General features: G+C 35.2%; 1 protein-coding gene across 7 annotated transcripts in view; it reads right to left on the bottom strand.

Moving 5' to 3' along the window:
* LOC122142211 (docking protein 6-like) overlaps positions 1–20,996 on the bottom strand; it is a 111,698-nt gene that overhangs the window by 49,293 nt on the left and 41,409 nt on the right. For all 7 annotated transcript variants that reach the window (XM_042752032.1, XM_042752029.1, XM_042752031.1 and 4 more), the window contains 5 exons: positions 17,936–18,050; positions 10,238–10,357; positions 4,830–5,019; positions 4,414–4,552; positions 1,387–1,495 (listed from right to left, as the gene is read on the bottom strand). In XM_042752032.1, coding sequence (XP_042607966.1) covers positions 1,387–1,495; positions 4,414–4,552; positions 4,830–5,019; positions 10,238–10,357; positions 17,936–18,050 — 673 coding nt within the window. The remainder of the gene's footprint in view (positions 1–1,386; positions 1,496–4,413; positions 4,553–4,829; positions 5,020–10,237; positions 10,358–17,935; positions 18,051–20,996) is intronic.

Raw genomic sequence — 20,996 nt, 5'->3', positions numbered from 1 at the left:
TTCAAAACTATGAAAGCCAGTCGTGGAAAAATCACAGCTTCTTTTGCAAAGAGGGCAAGAAAGGATGACAGTGAGGGTGACAGGTAATATCTGTGTCTGATAATTGCATAATTTGTAAATAGATAAATTGTGATACCTGATGTTTACATGTAAAATAAGTTGTAATCGCTTTCTTTTACTATCTAGCCTGACAGTGATCGTTTTTTTCATGAATAAATAGGATAAGAAAAAAAAATCACATTGTTTTTTATTTTATTTCTGTTTCTTATTGTATTTATTTTAAATGTAACATTTATTGTCAATATTGGGCTTGCGGATCATGTGGGTACTAGGGTACTCTTTGCTGTGTGTGGATGACCAGTCGGTCAGCCACCACCGAAGACCAATTTTGACCCAGGAAAAACCCTGTATATGCATACTTATCTTTGATTTATACATTTTTTTGGCTGCTTTGGTACTTTGTATTTATGAAGCAAAAAGCTGAGTATGTGTTGCACCTGCTGCCTAGTTATACTCACGCTGTGATCAGCGGAAGCTGGATGCAATCATTGCATGCCAATGTGCATTGGCTCGTTTAGTTTACACTCAAAGTGGATTGGTCTCTCTAAGCGAGATCCCAATTCGTCTGTCATTACTGACGTGACGTTGAGAGTGACTGACTGAAAGGGAACTACGCGGTGTGAAAGCCCCTATTGTTGTGAAAGCTCCTGGTACCCATTCACTTTCACTGTAAGGAAAAGAGCAGTTTAAACACTCTGCTAAACATCTCTTATTATGTTCCATGGAAGAAAGAAAGTCAAACTGGTTTGAAACAATATGAGGGTAAATAAATGAAATGTTCTGTAATCATCTTGTATTTATGATTGTATTTGTTGGAGAAATATCAAAAATGTTTTAATAAGCATAAATACAGTAAGGTTCTGCTGACACAATTGTTTTAATTAGATGAATACAAACTCATCAGCTACTTTATGTAAATCCGCTCCCTATGCGGAACTCAGCTTTACTGGTATTTCAAGATCACTATGGAAACCTTCCATGCTTAATTTACATTCACTTTAATTCACATGGTGAATTAAATCCACCAGCTAAACTAATGCAGTACTGCATTCAAACCGTCATACAAAACACTTTTCACTCAAGGACTCCAGAAAGGCCAGCAGGATGTAAAAAAGCATGGTATACGCACAAATGTGTTGCTATATTAATGCTTTACTCATTCCCCGCATTGATTTATTTTACCCAAGCGAAAGGGCCAGTGTTGCACACCAATTTATAAATGTACCCAATGGAGCTTCAGATGAAATCGTCACCCTCATAAGTACGACAGACATATAAAGATGGTGTTTTCACTGTGCTGTGGAGTGGGAAGGAGCTCTGTCTTACCTTGGTAATTGCAGATGTCTCCCACGCTGTTCTGACGCGTGATGTGGTGCCAGTATGCGCTTCGCGGGAGAGATATCGACTTTGTTAATGTGCTCTCGTTTGAAAGAGTCTGTGAGGCAGAGCAGAAAATCATTGGGTTACATTGGTTATATTTCCAGTCAAATCACTCGGAAAGGGCTTACGCTGAGAAGATTTCAAAGACCGAGACTCTCCGGTAAACAGCACCCCTCCATTAGGCTGTTTTGATTATTACAGATGACAGGTGGAGTGTGATGTCATTACAGCATTTTAAAAAGAGCATTTATCACAACATTTTAAAAGAATTTCATAAATCCCAACCAATAAAGACTCTTATCAGGACTCTTGATCAAGATTTCAGAGCGAGCAGCATTTTTGGCAAGGGTCCTGGATAGCGAGATCTGAGCGGAGGGCCATATGGCCATATGGTCAAGTCTCATCAACCTCCACTGAAGGCTTTAGAGATGACAGCACAGATTCACTGCCAGCGAGGCAGCGGAGCAGTTTAAATAGAGCAGGAAAGACCATCCGCATCAGGCAACTGAACGATTCATCAGCCTCACTAGCTTCAGGGGGTTCGGAGAAATAACCAAAATGTGCTTTCAATGACAGTTGATAGCCAAAATAGTAGGATAACATTTTAAGGCATTAGTGTTCAGAAGCTTTGAACACTGAAAAACTCCTGAGGCTGTTATTTCTGTCGTTATCTTGCACATAAGATGTGTCTCAAATCCATTTACATTTACATTTTATTCAAAGCGACTTCAATTGCATTGAAGGTATGCGTTTTATCCGTATGCGCATTCTTGGGATTCAAACTCTTTACCTTGATGTTGCTAACGTCACGCTCTACCATTTGAGCTATAGGGACACATAAGTGCAGCATTCTGAAGGTACTCGACCAATAGTACAGTTCAGGATTAGTTGACAGCAGCTGCTTTTTAAAGATGCCAGTGTTCTCTGACCTGGATTTATAAAGCATCACATACTGTGCATTGTGCAAGCAAGGAAGCGGGAAAACATAGAAAACTGGCAGAATCTTAACAGGGAAGTTGCAGTTCTGATATTCAATTACTGTATATTGTGCAGTGATAAAAGGTTGATTTTTAGGTTATCTGATCAAAGGTAATAATTAGTACTGTCATAATTAGCATGTTAAGGCATGCAATTAATTTTCCCAGTTTAACGGCGTTAAAAATATTTAACGCAGGGGCAGGGGTTGGCCACCCCACTCACAACTGCTGCTTCCGTCTCTTTTTTTCTTGATAAGAATTGCATTTATTTAAATGCAGAACATCTTTATGACCACATCAAATGGGATACTTTTCAGACGCGTACTCCACTTCGCCTCAGCGACAGGTGCTAGTCAAACAAATGCAGAAACGGTACAGGTGACGAGGCAACTCTAGTGGGACATCAGTGAACTGCGCTCAGATGAGTTGTTGTCAGACCATATGTTAATAAAAACAATTTTTCCTGTCCTGTCAGCTGTTATACTGTGCTTGTAGTGCATGCTCTTCAATCGCACGCACAAATGTGGTGGTGCACTGTATATAATTTCATAAAGCGCGAAATAAACTTCAAGCACGCAATGTCATAGTTATGCCATCAATTAAGTCATGAAGTTACCAAAAAAAGAATAAAGCTGCCTTACAACTGTGCATATATGTATATATTTGTTATATACAGTATGAGTCACTTTTAAGAATGTGTCTCAGATCTGCCTCTTGTTTAGCAGCGGCAGCTCTTAAAGTAATAGCAGCCACATAACCTAATAATCTAGCTGCTGTGATGTCTGTTAATCAAAGAACAAACGAAAAATGAGGAAATCAATAACCTTTGTAGCTTTAAGGATTCATCTATATTTAATCAGAACTTAGTGTTTGATAACTTTATTCAATTTCTGTAAATTTTCTACTTGGTGAAGGGCACAGGTAGCTAAATATGAAATTTATTTCATATAAAAATGCTGTAAATTCACTCTATTTAGCATATGTGAATCACTGAAATTATCACATATACAATATCATTCAAAAGTATGGGGTCAGTAAACGTTCAATGTTTTTTTCAAGGTCTTTTATACTCACCAAGGCTGCATTTATTTGATCAAAAACAGTAATTTTGTGAAATACAATTACAATTTAAAACTCTTTTCTTTTTGAATCAATTTTAAAATGTAATTTATTCCTGTGATGCAAAGCTGAATTTTCAGCATCATTACTCCAGTCTTCAGCATCACATGAGTAAACAGAAATCATGCTAATATGCTGATTTGGTGCTCAAGAAACATTTCTTATTATTATCAATGTTGAAAACAGTTGTGCTGATTCATATTTTTGGGGAAACCTTAAGAAATTAATATAATACTTTTTTGGAGATATATAGAGAGTTAAAAAGGACAGCATTTATTTAAAACAGAAATGTAATATAACATTACAGATGTATTTACTGTTATATTTTTGATCAATTCAATGCATCCTTGCTTAATAGTCTTTTTTTTAATTTTTTTAAAAGGAACAAAAATTCTCACTGATCCCCAAATTTTGAGATCTAAACCTTGCTTATGATTTTTAGTTTTGTTTAAGACGATTAAAAATCAATAGTTAAAGGATAGAAGTGATTATTATCATTATTATTATAGCAATTTAAGTATATTAAAAACCATAAATTAATAAAGATTTGTAACGCCTTACAAAACATTTAGAATTTTTATGGAAAATCAACTTTGAATCAATAAACAGAAGTGAATTTTAAATTTACTAAAATAGAATGTAACGTCATTCATTCTATAAAATTATATAGATAAATAATACAACTTAATAAATGGAACCCCTCAAGTGGCTTTTTGTGTTTTAAGGGGGCTTCAGGAACCACCTTTTATTTGTGAAATATGATTGCACTAACATTATGGAATAATACATACATTACCATGTTGTAAAATATTAAATAAGAAATGCCTTTCTCTCCAGTGTACCCTGTAGAATTATGGGACGTCTACTTTTACTATACCTGTGAGCTCTTCTCCATCTCCATCATCATGCGTTCATGTTGCTCAGCGATGGACAGTGTTGCAGAGTGAACTCTCTGATAGATCATCTCGCCTTCTCTGGTCTGGAACGTGAACAAACCCTCCCCTGTATCACACATCCTATAAGAGCACAACACACATACACACACACACATCCGTTAAGCAATTATAGCTTCTATTAGTTTTCAGTACACTCATGTTCTTGTCGTAACAGGATGAACAGTAAGAGTAGGCTTTAAGGTCAGCCTGCAAGGGAAAGCACATGTTAAATGTTGAGCACCTTCATGAATCAGCAAATCAATATCCAGATCAGCAGAATCAGGAATATTTGATTTATGATGAAAACATCCTGTCAGACAAAAGCACTCTCAACTAGAATCAAATGTCGTTCACACACCTTCCAGACTCAAATGTGAACCAGGTCGAGTCTCTGCCGTATCTCCTCAGGGAGTTGAGTGGCCACATGACCAGCTTGACTCTGGCATTATGGATGTCCCAAAGGTAGATGTTCTCGTGGGTGATCTGCATTGTGCACTCTCCGTAGATGTCCAGGTTTGGGGTCGGCATCAAGTAAACATTAAATCTTTCTGTAATAAAAAATAAATGTAAAAGTTAGAGTTAACTAAAACTAAAAACAATTCCCCACTTGGAAAAAATGTACACATATACAGATATATATACAGATATATACAGATATATATATATATATATATATATATATATATATACAGGTCCTTCTCAAAAAATTAGCATATTGTGATAAAAGTTCATTATTTTCCATAATGTAATGATAAAAATTAAACTTTCATATATTTTAGATTCATTGCACACAAACTGAAATATTTCAGGTCTTTTATTGTTTTAATACTATTGATTTTGGCATACAGCTCATGAAAACCCCAAAAATTAGCATATTTCATCCGACCAATAAAAGAAAAGTGTTTTTTAATACAAAAAAAGTCAACCTTCAAATAATTATTTTCAGTTATGCACTCAATACTTGGTCGGGAATTCTTTTGCAGAAATGACTGCTTCAATGCGGCGTGGCATGGAGGCAATCAGCCTGTGGCACTGCTGAGGTGTTATGGAGGCCCAGGATACTTCGATAGCGGCCTTAAGCTCATCCAGAGTGTTGGGTCTTGCGTCTCTCAACTTTCTCTTTACAATATCCCACAGATTCTCTATGGGGTTCAGGTCAGGAAAGTTGGCAGGCCAATTGAGCATAGTAATACCATGGTCAGTAAACCATTTACCAGTGGTTTTGGGCACTGTGAGCAGGTGCCAGGTCGTGCTGAAAAACGAAATCTTCATCTCCATAAAGCTTTTCAGCAGATGGAAGCATGAAGTGCTTCAAAATCTCCTGATAGCTAGCTGCATTTGACCCTGCCCTTGATAAAACACAGTGGAACCAACACCAGCAGCTGACATGGCACCCCAGACCATCACTGACTGTGGGTACTTGACACTGGACTTCAGGCATTTTGGCATTTCCTTCTCCCCAGTCTTCCTCCAGACTCTGGCACCTTGATTTCCGAATGACATGCAAAATTTGCTTTTCATCCAAAAAAACTTTTGGACCACTGAGCAACAGTCCAGTGCTGCTTCTCTGTAGCCCAGGGTCAGGCGCTTCTGCCGCTGTTTCTGGTTCAAAAGCACACGCCTGTGCACGGTGGCTCTGGATGTTTCTACTCCAGACTCAGTCCACTGCTTCCGCAGGTCCCCCAAGGTCTGGAATCGGTCCTTCTCCACAATCTTCCTCAGGGTCCCGTCACCTCTTCTCATTGTGCAGCGTTTTTTTGTCACACTTTTTTCCTTCACACAGACTTCCCACTGAGGTGCCTTGATACAGCCCTCTGGGAACAGCCTATTCCTTCAGAAATTTCTTCAATGCGGCGTGGCATGGAGGCAATCAGCCTGTGGCACTGCTGAGTGTGTTATGGAGGCCCAGGATACTTCGATAGCGGCCTAAGCTCATCCAGAGTGTTGGGTCTTGCGTCTCTCAACTTTCTCTTTACAATATCCCACAGATTCTCTATGGGGTTCAGGTCAGGAAAGTTGGCAGGCCAATTGAGCACAGTAATACCATGGTCAGTAAACCATTTACCAGTGGTTTTGGCACTGTGAGCAGGTGCCAGGTCGTGCTGAAAAACGAAATCTTCATCTCCATAAAGCTTTTTTCAGCAGATGGAAGCATGAAGTGCTTCAAAATCTCCTGATAGCTAGCTGCATTGACCCTGCCCTTGATAAAACACAGTGGACCAACACCAGCAGCTGACATGGCACCCCAGACCATCACTGACTGTGGGTACTTGACACTGGACTTCAGGCATTTTGGCATTTCCTTCTCCCCAGTCTTCCTCCAGACTCTGGCACCTTGATTTCCGAATGACATGCAAAATTTGCTTTCATCCAAAAAAAGTACTTTGGACCACTGAGCAACAGTCCCAGTGCTGCTTCTCTGTAGCCCAGGTCAGTCCGCGCTTCTGCCGCTGTTTCATGGTTCAAAAGCACACGCCTGTGCACGGTGGCTCTGGATGTTTCTACTCCAGACTCAGTCCACTGCTTCCGCAGGTCCCCCAAGGTCTGGAATCGGTCCTTCTCCACAATCTTCCTCAGGGTCCGGTCACCTCTTCTCATTGTGCAGCGTTTTTTGTCACACTTTTTCCTTCCCACAGACTTCCCACTGAGGTGCCTTGATACAGCACTCTGGGAACAGCCTATTCGTTCAGAAATTTCTTTCTGTGTCTTACCCTCTCGCTTGAGGGTGTCGATGATGGCCTTCTGGACAGCAGTCAGGTCGGCAGTCTTACCCATGATTGCGGTTTTGAGTAATGAACCAGGCTGGGAGTTTTTTAAAAGCCTCAGGAATCTTTTGCAGGTGTTTAGAGTTAATTAGTTGATTCAGATGATTAGGTTAATAGCTCGTTTAGAGAAACTTTTCATGATATGTGGTCGGATGAAATAGGAATTTTGGGTTTTCATGAGCTGTATGCCAAAATCATCAGTATTAAAACAATAAAAGACCTGAAATATTTCAGTTGGTGTGCAATGAATCTAAAATATATGAAAGTTTAATTTTTATCATTACATTATGGAAAATAATGAACTTTTATCACAATATGCTAATTTTTTTGAGAAGGACCTGTATAGGATATATATATATATATATATATATATATATATACAGATATATACAGATATATATATATCATCAATCCTCATTTTAATTAGTTAAATCAGATGTACTAAGATAACTAAAACTAGACTCAAAGCTAATAAAACTTTAAAAATTTAAAGTGAAATGGAAAATATAAAAATAAAAAGCTGATTCAAAATATGAATAAAAGTATAATTGTATCTCAATAATACTAAAGTAAGTATTCCAGATTGGGGTTTTGTTGACATTATAATATAATATTAAATTAATTAATTAATAAACATTTTAATTATATAATATTATATTATATATGATGTATTAAATATTTATTGAAATTGTGTTCACAACACAATTTATTTTACATCTGTACATGTGACGTCTTTACAAATATTAAAATGGAGGGAAAAATAGATAGGTAGTAGATAGTATTTTTTTTTTCCATTGGCAAATTGATTCGATCACTAAAAGTAGCTTTTATATATCAGACTGAAGCCATGAAGCTGAAGGGCTCAGGCTGTAAAAAATGTGTAGTATTTTTGCAAAAGTGACATTTTTAATAAAAAAACTCTAATAATTAATTGTTTCAAGAAAGCAGGATGACAAAACTGAATGGTTACTATTATAGTAGCCATTCAGTTTTGTCATCCTGCTTTCTAAATGCTGTTTGATCGACATTTTTCTTTTAATAATAATTACATTACTTAAAAAAGGGCAACCACCGTGGCGAGTCCATTCGGCTGTCATATTTACAGACATCTCAAACAGCTTTTATTTGGGTAGCTGAAAGATTCTGCTCTGCCTAAAGATGACAGAGAATTAAAGGGTACGGCTGGGAATCTTGAGCACATCTCAACAGAGCCATCTAACATGATTATTATTTTTCAGATGGACTATTTTCTCTTCTTGTACATGCGGCTCTTGCAGTGCACAAAGGTCAACAGATTGTTGCCATAGAGCTACAGTTGAGCCAACCACAACTGGAGTAACCATACCATCACAATTAGCTCCAAAAAGACAAGGGTGCACTTCATAATCCAAATTAATAGTGCCTAATTATACCTAATGCTTCAAAATAAGCTATGTGTCTCTCCGGAGGAAGAGGCAATGTAATGTGGGGGCTATTTTAGGGATTGTGAAAATTAACTCTGATTTAATTATCGCAGCCCGCCATTAGTGGGGTCTAATTGGAGCACAAATGGCAAACTCTCTGCTCGTTATTCCTTAGCTGTCGAACAGTGGAGAAATGATTATTTTGCTGACCTCCAGCTGATATAATCATATACACATTGCGCTCTCGTTATGAAAACAAATCAATATTTGCCTGTCATTTGATTGAAAAAAAAATTGATGATCACTCTATATGGTGTCTGCCGCAGCTTAATGCTTGAATGCTTCGGCAGCACTTGGAGATGAACTGCTATTGATTTTCTGAATTATGTTTAAAAAACACTCACATAAACACAGACACAACTCCGGCCATCTCAGACTGAAACAGTCTGATCTTGGAGGAGATGAAGTTGGCTCAAAGCAACGGTTCTCAACTTGTCGGTCAGGACTGTTTTTATAGTCACAGAAAACATTATATTTAATTTGAAATCTCTCTGGAATAAAAAGTCATAAGCACTGCAGACTGTGGGTTTGTTGGAATAAAATAAAATAAAATAAAATAAAATAAAATAAAATAAAATAAAATAAAATAAAATAAATTAATTTAAAATTAAAATACAATTAAAAATAGAATAAAAAGAAATACATTTGTTGTTTTAATTATTTGCAATAACAACATGCAAATAGTGTGACAACATAATATATAAAATATATTTCTAATAAACTATAAAATAATATATTTAAATTCAATAATGCTTCAATATTGTTCTTTTAGTCTTTATTTAATATAACTAAATATAAAATATTTGATATTATATAGTTATATTTCATAAAAAAAAATTGATTCATAAATATTTGTATTTAACAATTAAAAATAATGAAAATAAAACTTCCATACACTAAACATTATATATTTATATATAATGAAAAAATATATATATTTTTTTATATTTAAAAAAATGAAAACTATCCATATAAGCAGGAGTAGTTAAAGAGTTTTTATGTAGCTATTTTTTATGTGTCTATCAGACACCAACACCAAATGCAAATTAATACTAATAATAGAATGTTTTGTTTGTTGTTTATTGTACAGTGAACAATCCTGGTACTGTTTTGGGTTGTCACCTGATGTGAAGAGTCCTGAAGTGACACTCTTTTAGACCCTTTGCTTTGATTTAACAGTTTGGCCACACATTGCTTCATTCATTCCAGAAAGAAACGGATTGCATTCGCTAAAGATTCTCGCTCATTCTCTTAAGCGTTTTCTCGCAGAGGTTCCACATGCATTCATTCTTCTTTTCTTCTGCTCCATAATCTCATCCATCTCTATGACAAGCTTCATTATGGGCTGATTCTCTGATGCACGGCGTTGCCCATTAGCGCTTAGTAAAGAACCTTGGACCGAGCAGATCATTTATAAACATGAGAACAGACCTGGAAGGACTGTGTTTAACAAACACATTTGGACCCTGTAATCGAATCATTTAGGGAGTACAAGAGGAAAAATCACGCAAAAAGCCGCGCTCTAATTGGATACTGACCGTTCTGTTCCCTTTGCACCCCTGCTGCTAACAAGTCCGGTTCTCCCAGGCTGATGTCATTAAGTCTGCTGCCCAGACACTCCAAACACAATAACTTCCACCACTCCTCGGCCTCCAGCTCTGTGGACACACACATCCATAGCATCAGTTTTATATGCAAACATACAGGAACAGCTGCTGAAGAGACTGCAACAAGCAGGAGGAAGACACATTAACAGATTTAGCACTTTATTTAGCATTTAGTTGATGATGAACATTATATTTTTCTATTCATCGACCACCTCAGCCTATCTGAGAATATGTTGAATGCTTTCTGCTTTAAAACTAAGCAGCCAGTAGTCAGACACAAAGATGGACAGACAGACATATACAAGTGACAGACAGACAGGCAGATAGACAGTCAAGTTCATAGGTGTGGACACAGAGTCTAAAAATACTCACCGAGTGCCAAATGTGAGTAAAACCTGGCTGTCAACTAAAGCAAACAGAATTACTGACCATTTTTAGGAAGTGCAATGATGGAGGAAAGAAAGCCATACAGGTTTGCAACAGCATGAGGGGAAACGGTGACAGTAGTTTCATTTTTATGTGAACTTTACTATTTATTACACTCACACTATATAGGGTAAGATGGGGGACGATGTCCTGCTTAAGAACAATGTGCATTTATTTTTAAATTGTAACCTATTTAGATATAAGCTAAGCATGTGCAGGATGAAGATACATCAGACTATATGTTATTATCATGTGGGAAATAAATAGAAACATTTGCTGAATCAGGTCATTAAATCAAAATGTAAAATTATTAAAATAAGCAACTGAGTACCTGGGCCAAGAAGCCCCCCTGGCTAAACTTTTACAAAATGTATAAGTGAAAGCTGATATTAATCTGAATAATATATATATATATATATATATATATATATATATATATATATATATATATATAATATATATATATATATATATATATAATATATATATATATATATATTAATTACAGTGTTATTAATGTAAAATACTAAATCAATTATTCTATTTAAAATTTTCTTTTTGACAATTTAGACGAGTAAATTAAGAATCGAAGACAGTCATAGATCACTATGTTTTGTTTGTTTGTTAGTTTTTGTATTTGATTTTGTTTGTTGTTAGTTTGCTTTTCATTTGTTTGTTTGTTTGTTTGTTTGTTAGTTTGTTTGTTTTGTTTTGCTCCGTTTTGTTTTATTTTGTTTTGTTTCCAGAGACACCAAATTAGATCAGTTAACCTCAAAACTGTTTTGACTGACAAAAGTTGATTTAGAATAATGAGGACAATCATATATTCATTAAATCTGTAGGATGAGATTCTGGGAAATCTATGTGCCTTACACACACACACACACACACACACAATTTTAAATATTTAATATAAATAAATGATATAAATATTAATTATAATACACATAACTGAAATACATAATATGTATGTATAGTACAGTACATATGATCTGATGTGATATTTTACATAAAGTTATTGTTATATATTTACAGTTTCAGAAATATAAATAAATACATAATGCAGATTTTAATAGGCAGTAATTATTTAGTATTTAGGTATTTAGTATGTAGGGTGGCACACTTTCTCGGTTTGCTCATCATTGGCAGGTGTAGCAATAGTTATTCTGGCCCCTGTATGCACACAAAAGAATGACACAAATAGCATTCTGTAGGAGTTGAGCTTTTTTTTTTTTTTAGCACTCCATTTTTACATTATTCTTCAAAAGCTCTGGGCTAATCTACAGCAGACTCTGAAGAGCATCATTCTAATGAGCGAACCTCACAAATCAACATCCACTCTGAAACACCTAATGCGGTTTAGCACAATGACACAAAGGAAAGGGAGCAGAAATTATGACTACGCCAACTACAAAATGAGCTTGGTCTACACCGCTTCTGCATGTGACATGGGTTTGAAAGCTCAACATTATGAGATTAGATTTGTCTAATTACGTGCCAAGTAGTCGTTAGCAGATTCCTGACCTCTCCAAGTTTGCGTTTTCAGCAGAGCTTGTTTGAATAACAATGGCTGTCTGCTTGATGTTGCCCTAAGTATATTTCAGCTGTAGTAATTGAAGCTTAAAATGAATACTGTATGGCTGTTGACATTTTAATTTTGCCTGCTTGAGTAATGTGAGCAGGCACCATTCAAAATATTCAATTCAACGTGCCAAATGATTTTTTTTAAATAGTACAATAGACACTTATCAAATAATTTCACTCATAATACTGTGTAAATCATGCACACAGATCTAAAAGCTGGGGAAAAAACATAATGCCTTGAATTCTCTTTATCAAACTTATTAAACTCTCAAATCATTGTGCACATTTCCCCATTATTCTATACAAGCTTTTTGCTTGATTTTTTTCTTTTTTTGCATGGCCTCTCTCCTGAGACGGTGACCTTTAAGTGTGTCAAAATTCACACACACTTTTAGGCCCACTGAGTGGAAAATTGGATAAACAAATACTTCATCAGCATGGCAAACTCTCAAGTGCTCAGGCAGCTATGTGCACAAACACAAAGATGCCCGGTGGAATCACCGCACTTTACAGCACAACATCTTCACATGGTTAATAGTTCACTCAGAGCACAGGAAATGAGAAGAACTACATGATAAATAGTTAGGAGCAAGAAAATGGGTCAGGATGGATGAAATAGATTAGGGCTGCAACAACAAATGGGTAATGGAAATAATCGACAATGAATTTCATTATTGATTAGTAGGGTCTGTGGGCCCTGTTTGGAGGACCACGTCAATGACGCCACTTTAAAGAACAGTGAAAAATGCATTTACATGGAAGGGGGGAAAAACTAATTTAATTACAGTTTACTGCTTTATTCTTCAAAGGCAAGCATTTCCATTTGGCAAAGCAGAGCATCCTAAAAGCAAGCAAGCTCAAGTATTTAATAGAGCTTTTATTTGGATCAAAGCAATATTCATTTAAACAAATTTAGATTTCAAATGAACATTTACATTTATGCATTTGCCAGACGTTTTATCCAAAATGTTTTATATTGCAAGGAATACATTTTTTTTTTCTTTCAGTTTATGCATTGCCAGGAAATCAAAATCATGACCTTGGCATTGCGGATGCAATGCTCTGCTGAATTCTTATATTATGAAAATCTACCATTTAAAAGTTTGGGTCAGTAAGATTTTTTATGTTTTTGAAAAAAGTCTCTCACCAAGGCAGAAGTTATTTGATTAAAACCACAGTAAAATACACAATACAAAAAAGAGAAAACTAGTCAAATATTATTACAATTTAAAATAACAGTTTTAAATTCTAAAATATAATTGCCATTACTCAAGAAACATTTATTATTATCATTATTGAACAGTTGGGCTACATAATATTTTTGTGGAAACAATTATACATGTTTTTTTTTTTTTCAAGATTATTTGATGAATAGAAAGTTCAAAGGAAAAAAACTTTAAAATGTAAAAGTCTTCTCAGTCACTTGATAAATGTAATGTATCTTTGCTGAATAAAATATATATTTTTTTTTAAACAAATTGTACCTCAACCTTTTGAACAGCATATTATTTTATATTATGTTAGTTTTTTTTTTTTTTTTTTTTTTTGATGCAAAATGTAAAGTGTTTGCAATTTGCAAATTGCTTGAAGCATTGAACAAAATGCGAAATCTTAGATAAATCTGCTTAAATTCGGGGCCTTCATAGACACAATTATTGTAATACTGAGGGAAAACGAGAGAGAAAAGAAAAGGGTCATAGCAGCACAGGCGTAACCCGACAGACTCAGAGGGAGGTGAGGAAGTGGAAGTGAAGGATCAAGGGAGGTCGAGTTCCTACATGTGGCGGACATGTGAGGGACACAAGCTCCATATGGCCAGAGTTTGTGAGAAAGGGGAAGTTCGAGAGGGGGTGGCTTGTGGACATGTACCTGTGCCAAAATTAAAAGAGCCACAAGCAGAGTTTACAAACACATACACACACACACACACACACACACACACACACACACACACATTTGCCCGCAGTTCAGACTGACTTGAAAGGTGATTTACTCCTACAAGGACAACAAGGTGATCTAATGCAGCAGGACACATTAGCAACAATCCAGCACAGAAAAGTCTTTGAACGTGTCACAGACACTGCTGAAGACTTCTTCATCTAAACAGCCTCAAGGCACGTACACTTTTTAAACCCTCAGTGTATGGCTATATCTCGCTCAGCTCTTCATTTATGCCCTATGCCCGCTCTACGCATTTCCCATTAATATCCTGCCTCTGAAGGGAGTGAAGGAGAGCTGGGGGGTGGGGAGGTTATTGTGGTAAATGGATTCAGGAGAACATTCCTCGCCTCCCCCTGGCAGTGCGGAAGACCCCAGAGGTGCTAATGATATCCCAGCGGGTCCACCGTCCCGCTCTCCCCGTGCACATCCACTCCACTGCCTCTCCTTCCCGTCTCCTCCATTTCTTCCCCTTTCCTCCCTCTCTCTCCTCTAGTGTCCTACCTGGGAATTCAGCTTGACAGGAAATTTGAAAGCGAAGGACAAATTCAGCACTTCTTATGGTCAAAAGAGTTTTAATAATGTGTTTGTGACCATTTTTGCACACATTATTGTGGGTGGAAATCACTAAAAATCAATGAAACCTCCTGTTATTGGGCTTGTTTTTGCAGCTATTTCACTAAAGTAATTATGAAAGTGAGGTAATGGTGCAAATACATCCACAAAATACTGCTGTATGTTGTAGACTGTGCAGGATGTGGAACTCTGAACCTTTTCATTATCTTAACTATAATAGAGGGAGAGTCTTACCAAACCACCCAAGCAAAGGGGTATTGATATCTTACGTCTTTGCCATCTTGCACAAAATATTATGCATTATCCCGAGAGTACACGGTTTAGTGTTCTTTACTGGAATCTAGGTTTTTTTTTTTTTTTGGTATTTTTTAGTGTTGTCAACCGATTAAATAAGATTAACTAATTAATTTAATTAAAATTAACTATACCAAACTACTATAAAATAAACTAATTCAATTCGGATAAGACAGAGATGTTACTTATTGGAAAAAAAAAAAAAAAAAAAAAAACAGTACACAGAATATCGTAGCTTACAATTTGCATCTAGAGGGATGTACTGTTACTTCCTCTACAGTAAAAAATGTGGGTGTTATATCGGACAGCAACTTGTCTTTTGAAAACCATATTTCCCATGTTACAGAAACAGCATTCTTCCATCTTAGAAACATTGCCAAGCTACGAAACATGTTAACTGTTCCTGATGCAGAAAAGCTAGTTCATGCATTCAAGACCTCTAGACTAGACTATTGTAATGCACTTCTAGGTGGCTGTCCTGCATCTTCAATAAACAAGCTACAGGTAGTCCAAAATGCAGTGGCATTTCCAGGTCAAGAAAATATCATCATATTACCCCAATTTTACAGTCCCTGCACTGGCTACCTATTAAGTTTTGTATCAGCTACAAAATATTACTACTTACTTTTAAGGCCCTAAATGGTTTAGCTCCTGTGTACCTAACTAGTTTTCTACCACGCTACAATCCATCACGCTCCTTAAGGTCGCAAAACTCTGGACTCTTGGTAGTTCCTAGGATAGCAAAGTCCACTAAAGGAGGTAGAGCTTTTTCACATTTGGCTCCCAAACTCTGGAATACTATTCCTGCCCCTGTGTTAACTGTTAAATATTTTTAACTCGTTAAACTAAAAAATAAAAATGGGTTATTTTAGGTTATTTATTTAATGTTGGTTTATTTACTGAAAGGTTCAATGTGAACCCAAAATGTTTTTTTTTTTTTTTTTTTTATGACAGGGTGTCCAATCCTTCTCCTAGAGAGCCAACGTCCTGCAGATTTTAACTCCAAACAGCTCCAACACACTTGTGTAGTAGTTTCTAGTAAGTCTGTAGACACTGATTAGCTGCTTCAGGTGTATTTAATTGGGGTTGGAACTTAATTCTTCCGGACAGTGGCTCTCCAGGAACAGGTTTGGATACCCCATGTTCTGTGAAAAATCCCTTTTGGAAACTTTATTTTAGAGAGTGTAGTTTGTCTCTAAATGTCTCCTTTTCAACATAATTCCATTCAGCAGCACTGAGTTTTGCAAATTCAGCTCATTATAAATTATAAATATATTTAAATAAGACTATTTACATAAAAAGTTGATTTTTTATGCTTATGTGAATGACTCAATTTATAATACTCATGATTCAGCATTTTATCTGTGCAGTTAGTGCCATGTTAAACTAGATGCAGGTTCTTGGTCTGAAATATTACCCACAAAAGCAGATGAAGCATATTTATCAATTTATATTTATTCATTCATACACATCCATGAGCTACACAAAAGTCTGGGGTGTGATAAGAATTTTCCAAAGCTGAATTTATTTGATTGAAATACAGTAAAAACTAGTATTGTAAAATTGTATTACAATTTAAAATAACTCATTTCTATTTTAACATTTTCATCAATGACACATGATTCTACAGATACCATAATATGATAATTTTGTGCTCAGGAAAAAGTTCTTATTATCAAAGTGGAAAGCAGTAAGCTGCTTAACGTTGTGTAGAAATTGTGAAGAAAAAAAATCAAGATTATGTGAGGAATAGAAAGTTCAAAATATGAGCATCTTTTGAAACATATATTACTTCGTATATTACACTTCTGATCAACTGAACGGGTTCTTGCTGCATACACTGAAAAAAATTAATCATTTAATTTACTACATGTTTTTAAGGTAAGTGGTTGCAATCAGTTTTTTTAGCTACATTTAAATTTTTTTTTTTTTTTTTTACAGGTCAAAAAATAAAGAAATTCTTTACAACCACATACCTTAAAAAAATTATATATATATATATATATATATATTTTTTTTTTTTTTTTCAGTTTACAGTAGAAACATCAATTTCTTTCTTTCAAAAAAAAAAAAAAAATTATTGTCCCCAAAACCTTTGAATGGTAGTTCAAACACATTGCATGGTAGATCAACACATTTTTACACTTAATTAGGGTTAATCATGCTTTATTTGGCCCGGTAAAATGACAAATGTGCTAAAACCCAGAACTGAATATTAATGCTTACCTAAAACTGCTCACCTAAAACTTGGTTTCTCAACCAAGTTAGTGCTTATTCATGTTTGTATTCTGAGTGTAGTTTTTTTTCTTGCGAAAATGCTTTGATCAGTTTTGACATTGCCATCTTTCCACTACAAGATTCACAGTGTGAGAGGAAAGAAAACACATGGGAATAGACGCCTTCTGCTGCCAAGCTAATGGTGAGTAAAGTGTCTCATTCATATTTCAAACGTGTTTGTGTGTTAAGCCTTTCTCTTGTTGTTTTGTTTTCTAACTGCTGATCCGCCTGTTGCCTTTGGCTATATTCATTCTCTACTATGACACAATCTATGACACAATTTAAAAAATATATATTCTCTGCATCTCAATGGGCTCTTCTAACACTTACTAGCGTAATAACCTGAACACTTTGCAGTGCCTTCTTTAGTTTCAAGGTATAAAAGGAATACAGTACGTCAAAGAATAAAACTAATATTCCTGATATGTGAAAATCAATACTTGCACATCTTGAAATATAGAATAAATTAAGCCATTTTGGATAGAATCCAGCACTACAACAAAGACTTTTCTCAGAGTTGGAGACAGTGCTTACCTGACTCACAGGCAAATGTCTTTGACATCTCATCGCAGAAAATAATTGCCACTGCGTGTTTCTTGGTCTCTCGTGGCATTCGAGTAATGTTCTTAATGTTGTGGAGCTCAGTTATCTGCGGAAGAAGACGACAAAACTCATTACCAAAATTAACAAACTCAAGAGGAGGAGGAAACGAAGAAAGGAGGATGACACTGAGGTAATGTAGTTACTGTTATCTGAAAATGAAATGATTTGAAATTACTGCAGTGCCTGGCTTTAGGGAGAAATGGAGATGAGAGTTAACGCTGACTGTCTCTATTGTCACACTAATGACAAACACCAAGGAGCAGTTGGGCACTGGAAACAAAGAGTCAAATACACCAAAAAAAAAAAAAACTAAAAAATTAAGATTTTTCATATTTTAATTCACCCCCTTAACTGTTTTATTTTTTCTATAAAAAACCAGTAAGATTTTTTTTTTAAGTGTGATTTCTAGACTTCTAGAAAATGTCATGTAAATTTATAATAATTTTATAATTTCATGGACATTGTTATAATTAATATACATTTTTCTAATTATGCCAAAATCTAAATTAATTTATCAGGTAGAAACTGTATAAGTAAAAAAAAAAATATTTTGGTCACACTCTAGTTTGGGGTCCAATTCTCACTATTAACTATGACTTCTGCCTCAATAAACTTCTAATTTGCTGCTTAGTAATAGTTAGCAAGGTAGTTGTTAAAGGAATAGTTCACCCAAAAATGAACATTCTGTCTTTAATCACTCACCCTCATGTCATTCCAAACCTGTAAGACATCTTCATTCATCTTCAGAGCTCAAATTAAGATACTTTTGATGAAATCCAAGAGCTTTCTGACCCTGACAAAAGGTATTCTCGTAGCTTCATAACATTACGGTTGAACCACTGATGTCACTATTTAATGATGTCCTTACTAACTTTCTGGGCCTTGAACGTGGTAGTTGCTATCTATGCAGGGTAAGACATTAATATTAATATATAAGCGACCATAGGTAATAGCGAGAATTGGTCATTAATCCTTATCCAATCAATCACAAAAAAAACTGTAAAAATCACGAGGCCTTAGATTATTGTTGTGAACAGAAAAAGGGCTGAGAACCACTGATTTATAGAGAAAAAAAAAGTAATATAATTTTTTTTTTTTTTTTACCAGTTTTACTTACAAATCATTTCATCCAGTACAGCATAATGGGATAATTAGGGATATGACTAAGCTGTCACCATACTGCAATTAGAATGAATGAACGTTGATATTGTTTTGTGATTACATGCACTTTAATAAATCAAGCTAGAAGGGATGTGAATTTAAATAAGATATTTTCATCCATGATTCAAAATGTTTCCACAGCCGTGACAAACAACATTACCACAGAGAAAAGCAACCTGCTTACTGACAGTACAAAAATAAGCATGGTCTATATTTAAAGGGTACATTTCATTTTATCTTCTATATTTAAAGGGTTTTTAAGGTAGTTTTCAATTACTTCTTCGAGCTCTGTTAAAATAGTTAAAATGCAGTCGAGACAAGAGATACTACACCTCACCTCTCAGTCTTGCCGATGGCATTTCTTGGTTTGAGATGTATGATTTGCCTGTGGCAATAGGGAGGAGGTGTTTGTGTTGTGCTGAGGGTGGGTTATTATGAATCTGATGAAGGCTTTGCTCAAGGCTTTGAAAGAACTTCTTCAGCTCGGGTGTGTCATAGTGAATGGATGAGGAAGCATCTTCTGAAAACTACTCAGCTGTCAGCAATGTGCTAGCCTCACATAGCCAGACCTTGGACTAGACATCAAACAGTCTGGCCCATACTCCAGTTTATTCTGGCCAGGAAGTCAGTCCATGGGCATGACGTCTGAAGCTGAGACTAGCAATGTACAGTCTAAAAGAACATTTAAGAAGCTGTTTTTTAATTGTTAAGTAAAACTATTAAAAATAGTTTTTTAGTAATTGAAACAAATAAATTAAAATACAAATATTGGATGAAAAGCTTAAACAAATTAAGTTAAACATGAATTTCAGGCAACATTTCATTTTTTTTTTTTTTAAGTATTTAAATTGCAAAAACTAAAACTGAAATAAAAATAAAGCTATATGTAAAATTTGAAGAAAAAAAATGACTAAAAATGACAAAAGCACATAAATTACTAAGCCATAAATTAAATGTAAAATGAAAACTGAAAATAAACTGCTCAAAAAAATTAAAGGAACACTTTTTAATTAGAGTATAGCATCAAGTCAGTTACTCAAGTCCAACTCCTGGGATATTGATCTGGGTCCGTACTCACAAAACATTTTATTTTACCACTGAGAGTTCTCCTAAATAGCAGTAAATAAATTAGCAAAGAGTTTTCTCTTAAAACCTATTCACAAAGCTGCTGAGAATAACTTTCACTAAGGAATACAGAGAAGTCTTAAGTCGCTGGGGTATATTTTTTGGTAATAAAAAAAAAAAAAATAAATAAAAAAAAAAAACACTGTATGGGTCAAAATGATCAATTTTCCTTTTATGCCCAAAATTATTAAGATATTAAATTTTAAGATAGATTAAATTTGCTACCATAAATATATCAAAACCTAATTTCTGATTAGTAATATGCATTGCTAAGAACTTCATTTGGACAACTTTAAATGTGATTTTCTCAAAATTTAGATTTTTTTGCACCCTCAGATTCCAGATTTACATATAGTTGTATCTCGGCCAAATATTGTCCGATCTTAAACCATACATCAATGGAAAGCTTATTTATTCAGCTTTCAGATGATGAATTTCAAGAAATTGACACTTATGACTGTTTTGTGGTCCAGGGTCACATATGCTATCAAAATCGTATAAGATGGTGAGGTGAATGTTAACAATTCTACTTGAATTCATATTGGAATATGAACATCAAATATGAACGAGTTGGGACTTCAACTATGTAAAGTATACATCAAGCTCATGCATAATGTGAATATCAGCTTACTCAATTTAACTCAAAATCAAAACTTCATAAGCAAAAAAGTCCAAACTAGTGCAGAGACATCAGAGCACACAGACA

The sequence above is a fragment of the Cyprinus carpio genome, chromosome B24 (assembly GCF_018340385.1).
Source record: "Cyprinus carpio isolate SPL01 chromosome B24, ASM1834038v1, whole genome shotgun sequence".
NCBI lineage: Eukaryota > Metazoa > Chordata > Actinopteri > Cypriniformes > Cyprinidae > Cyprinus > Cyprinus carpio.
This window is presented reverse-complemented; position numbering and strand designations above follow the sequence as displayed.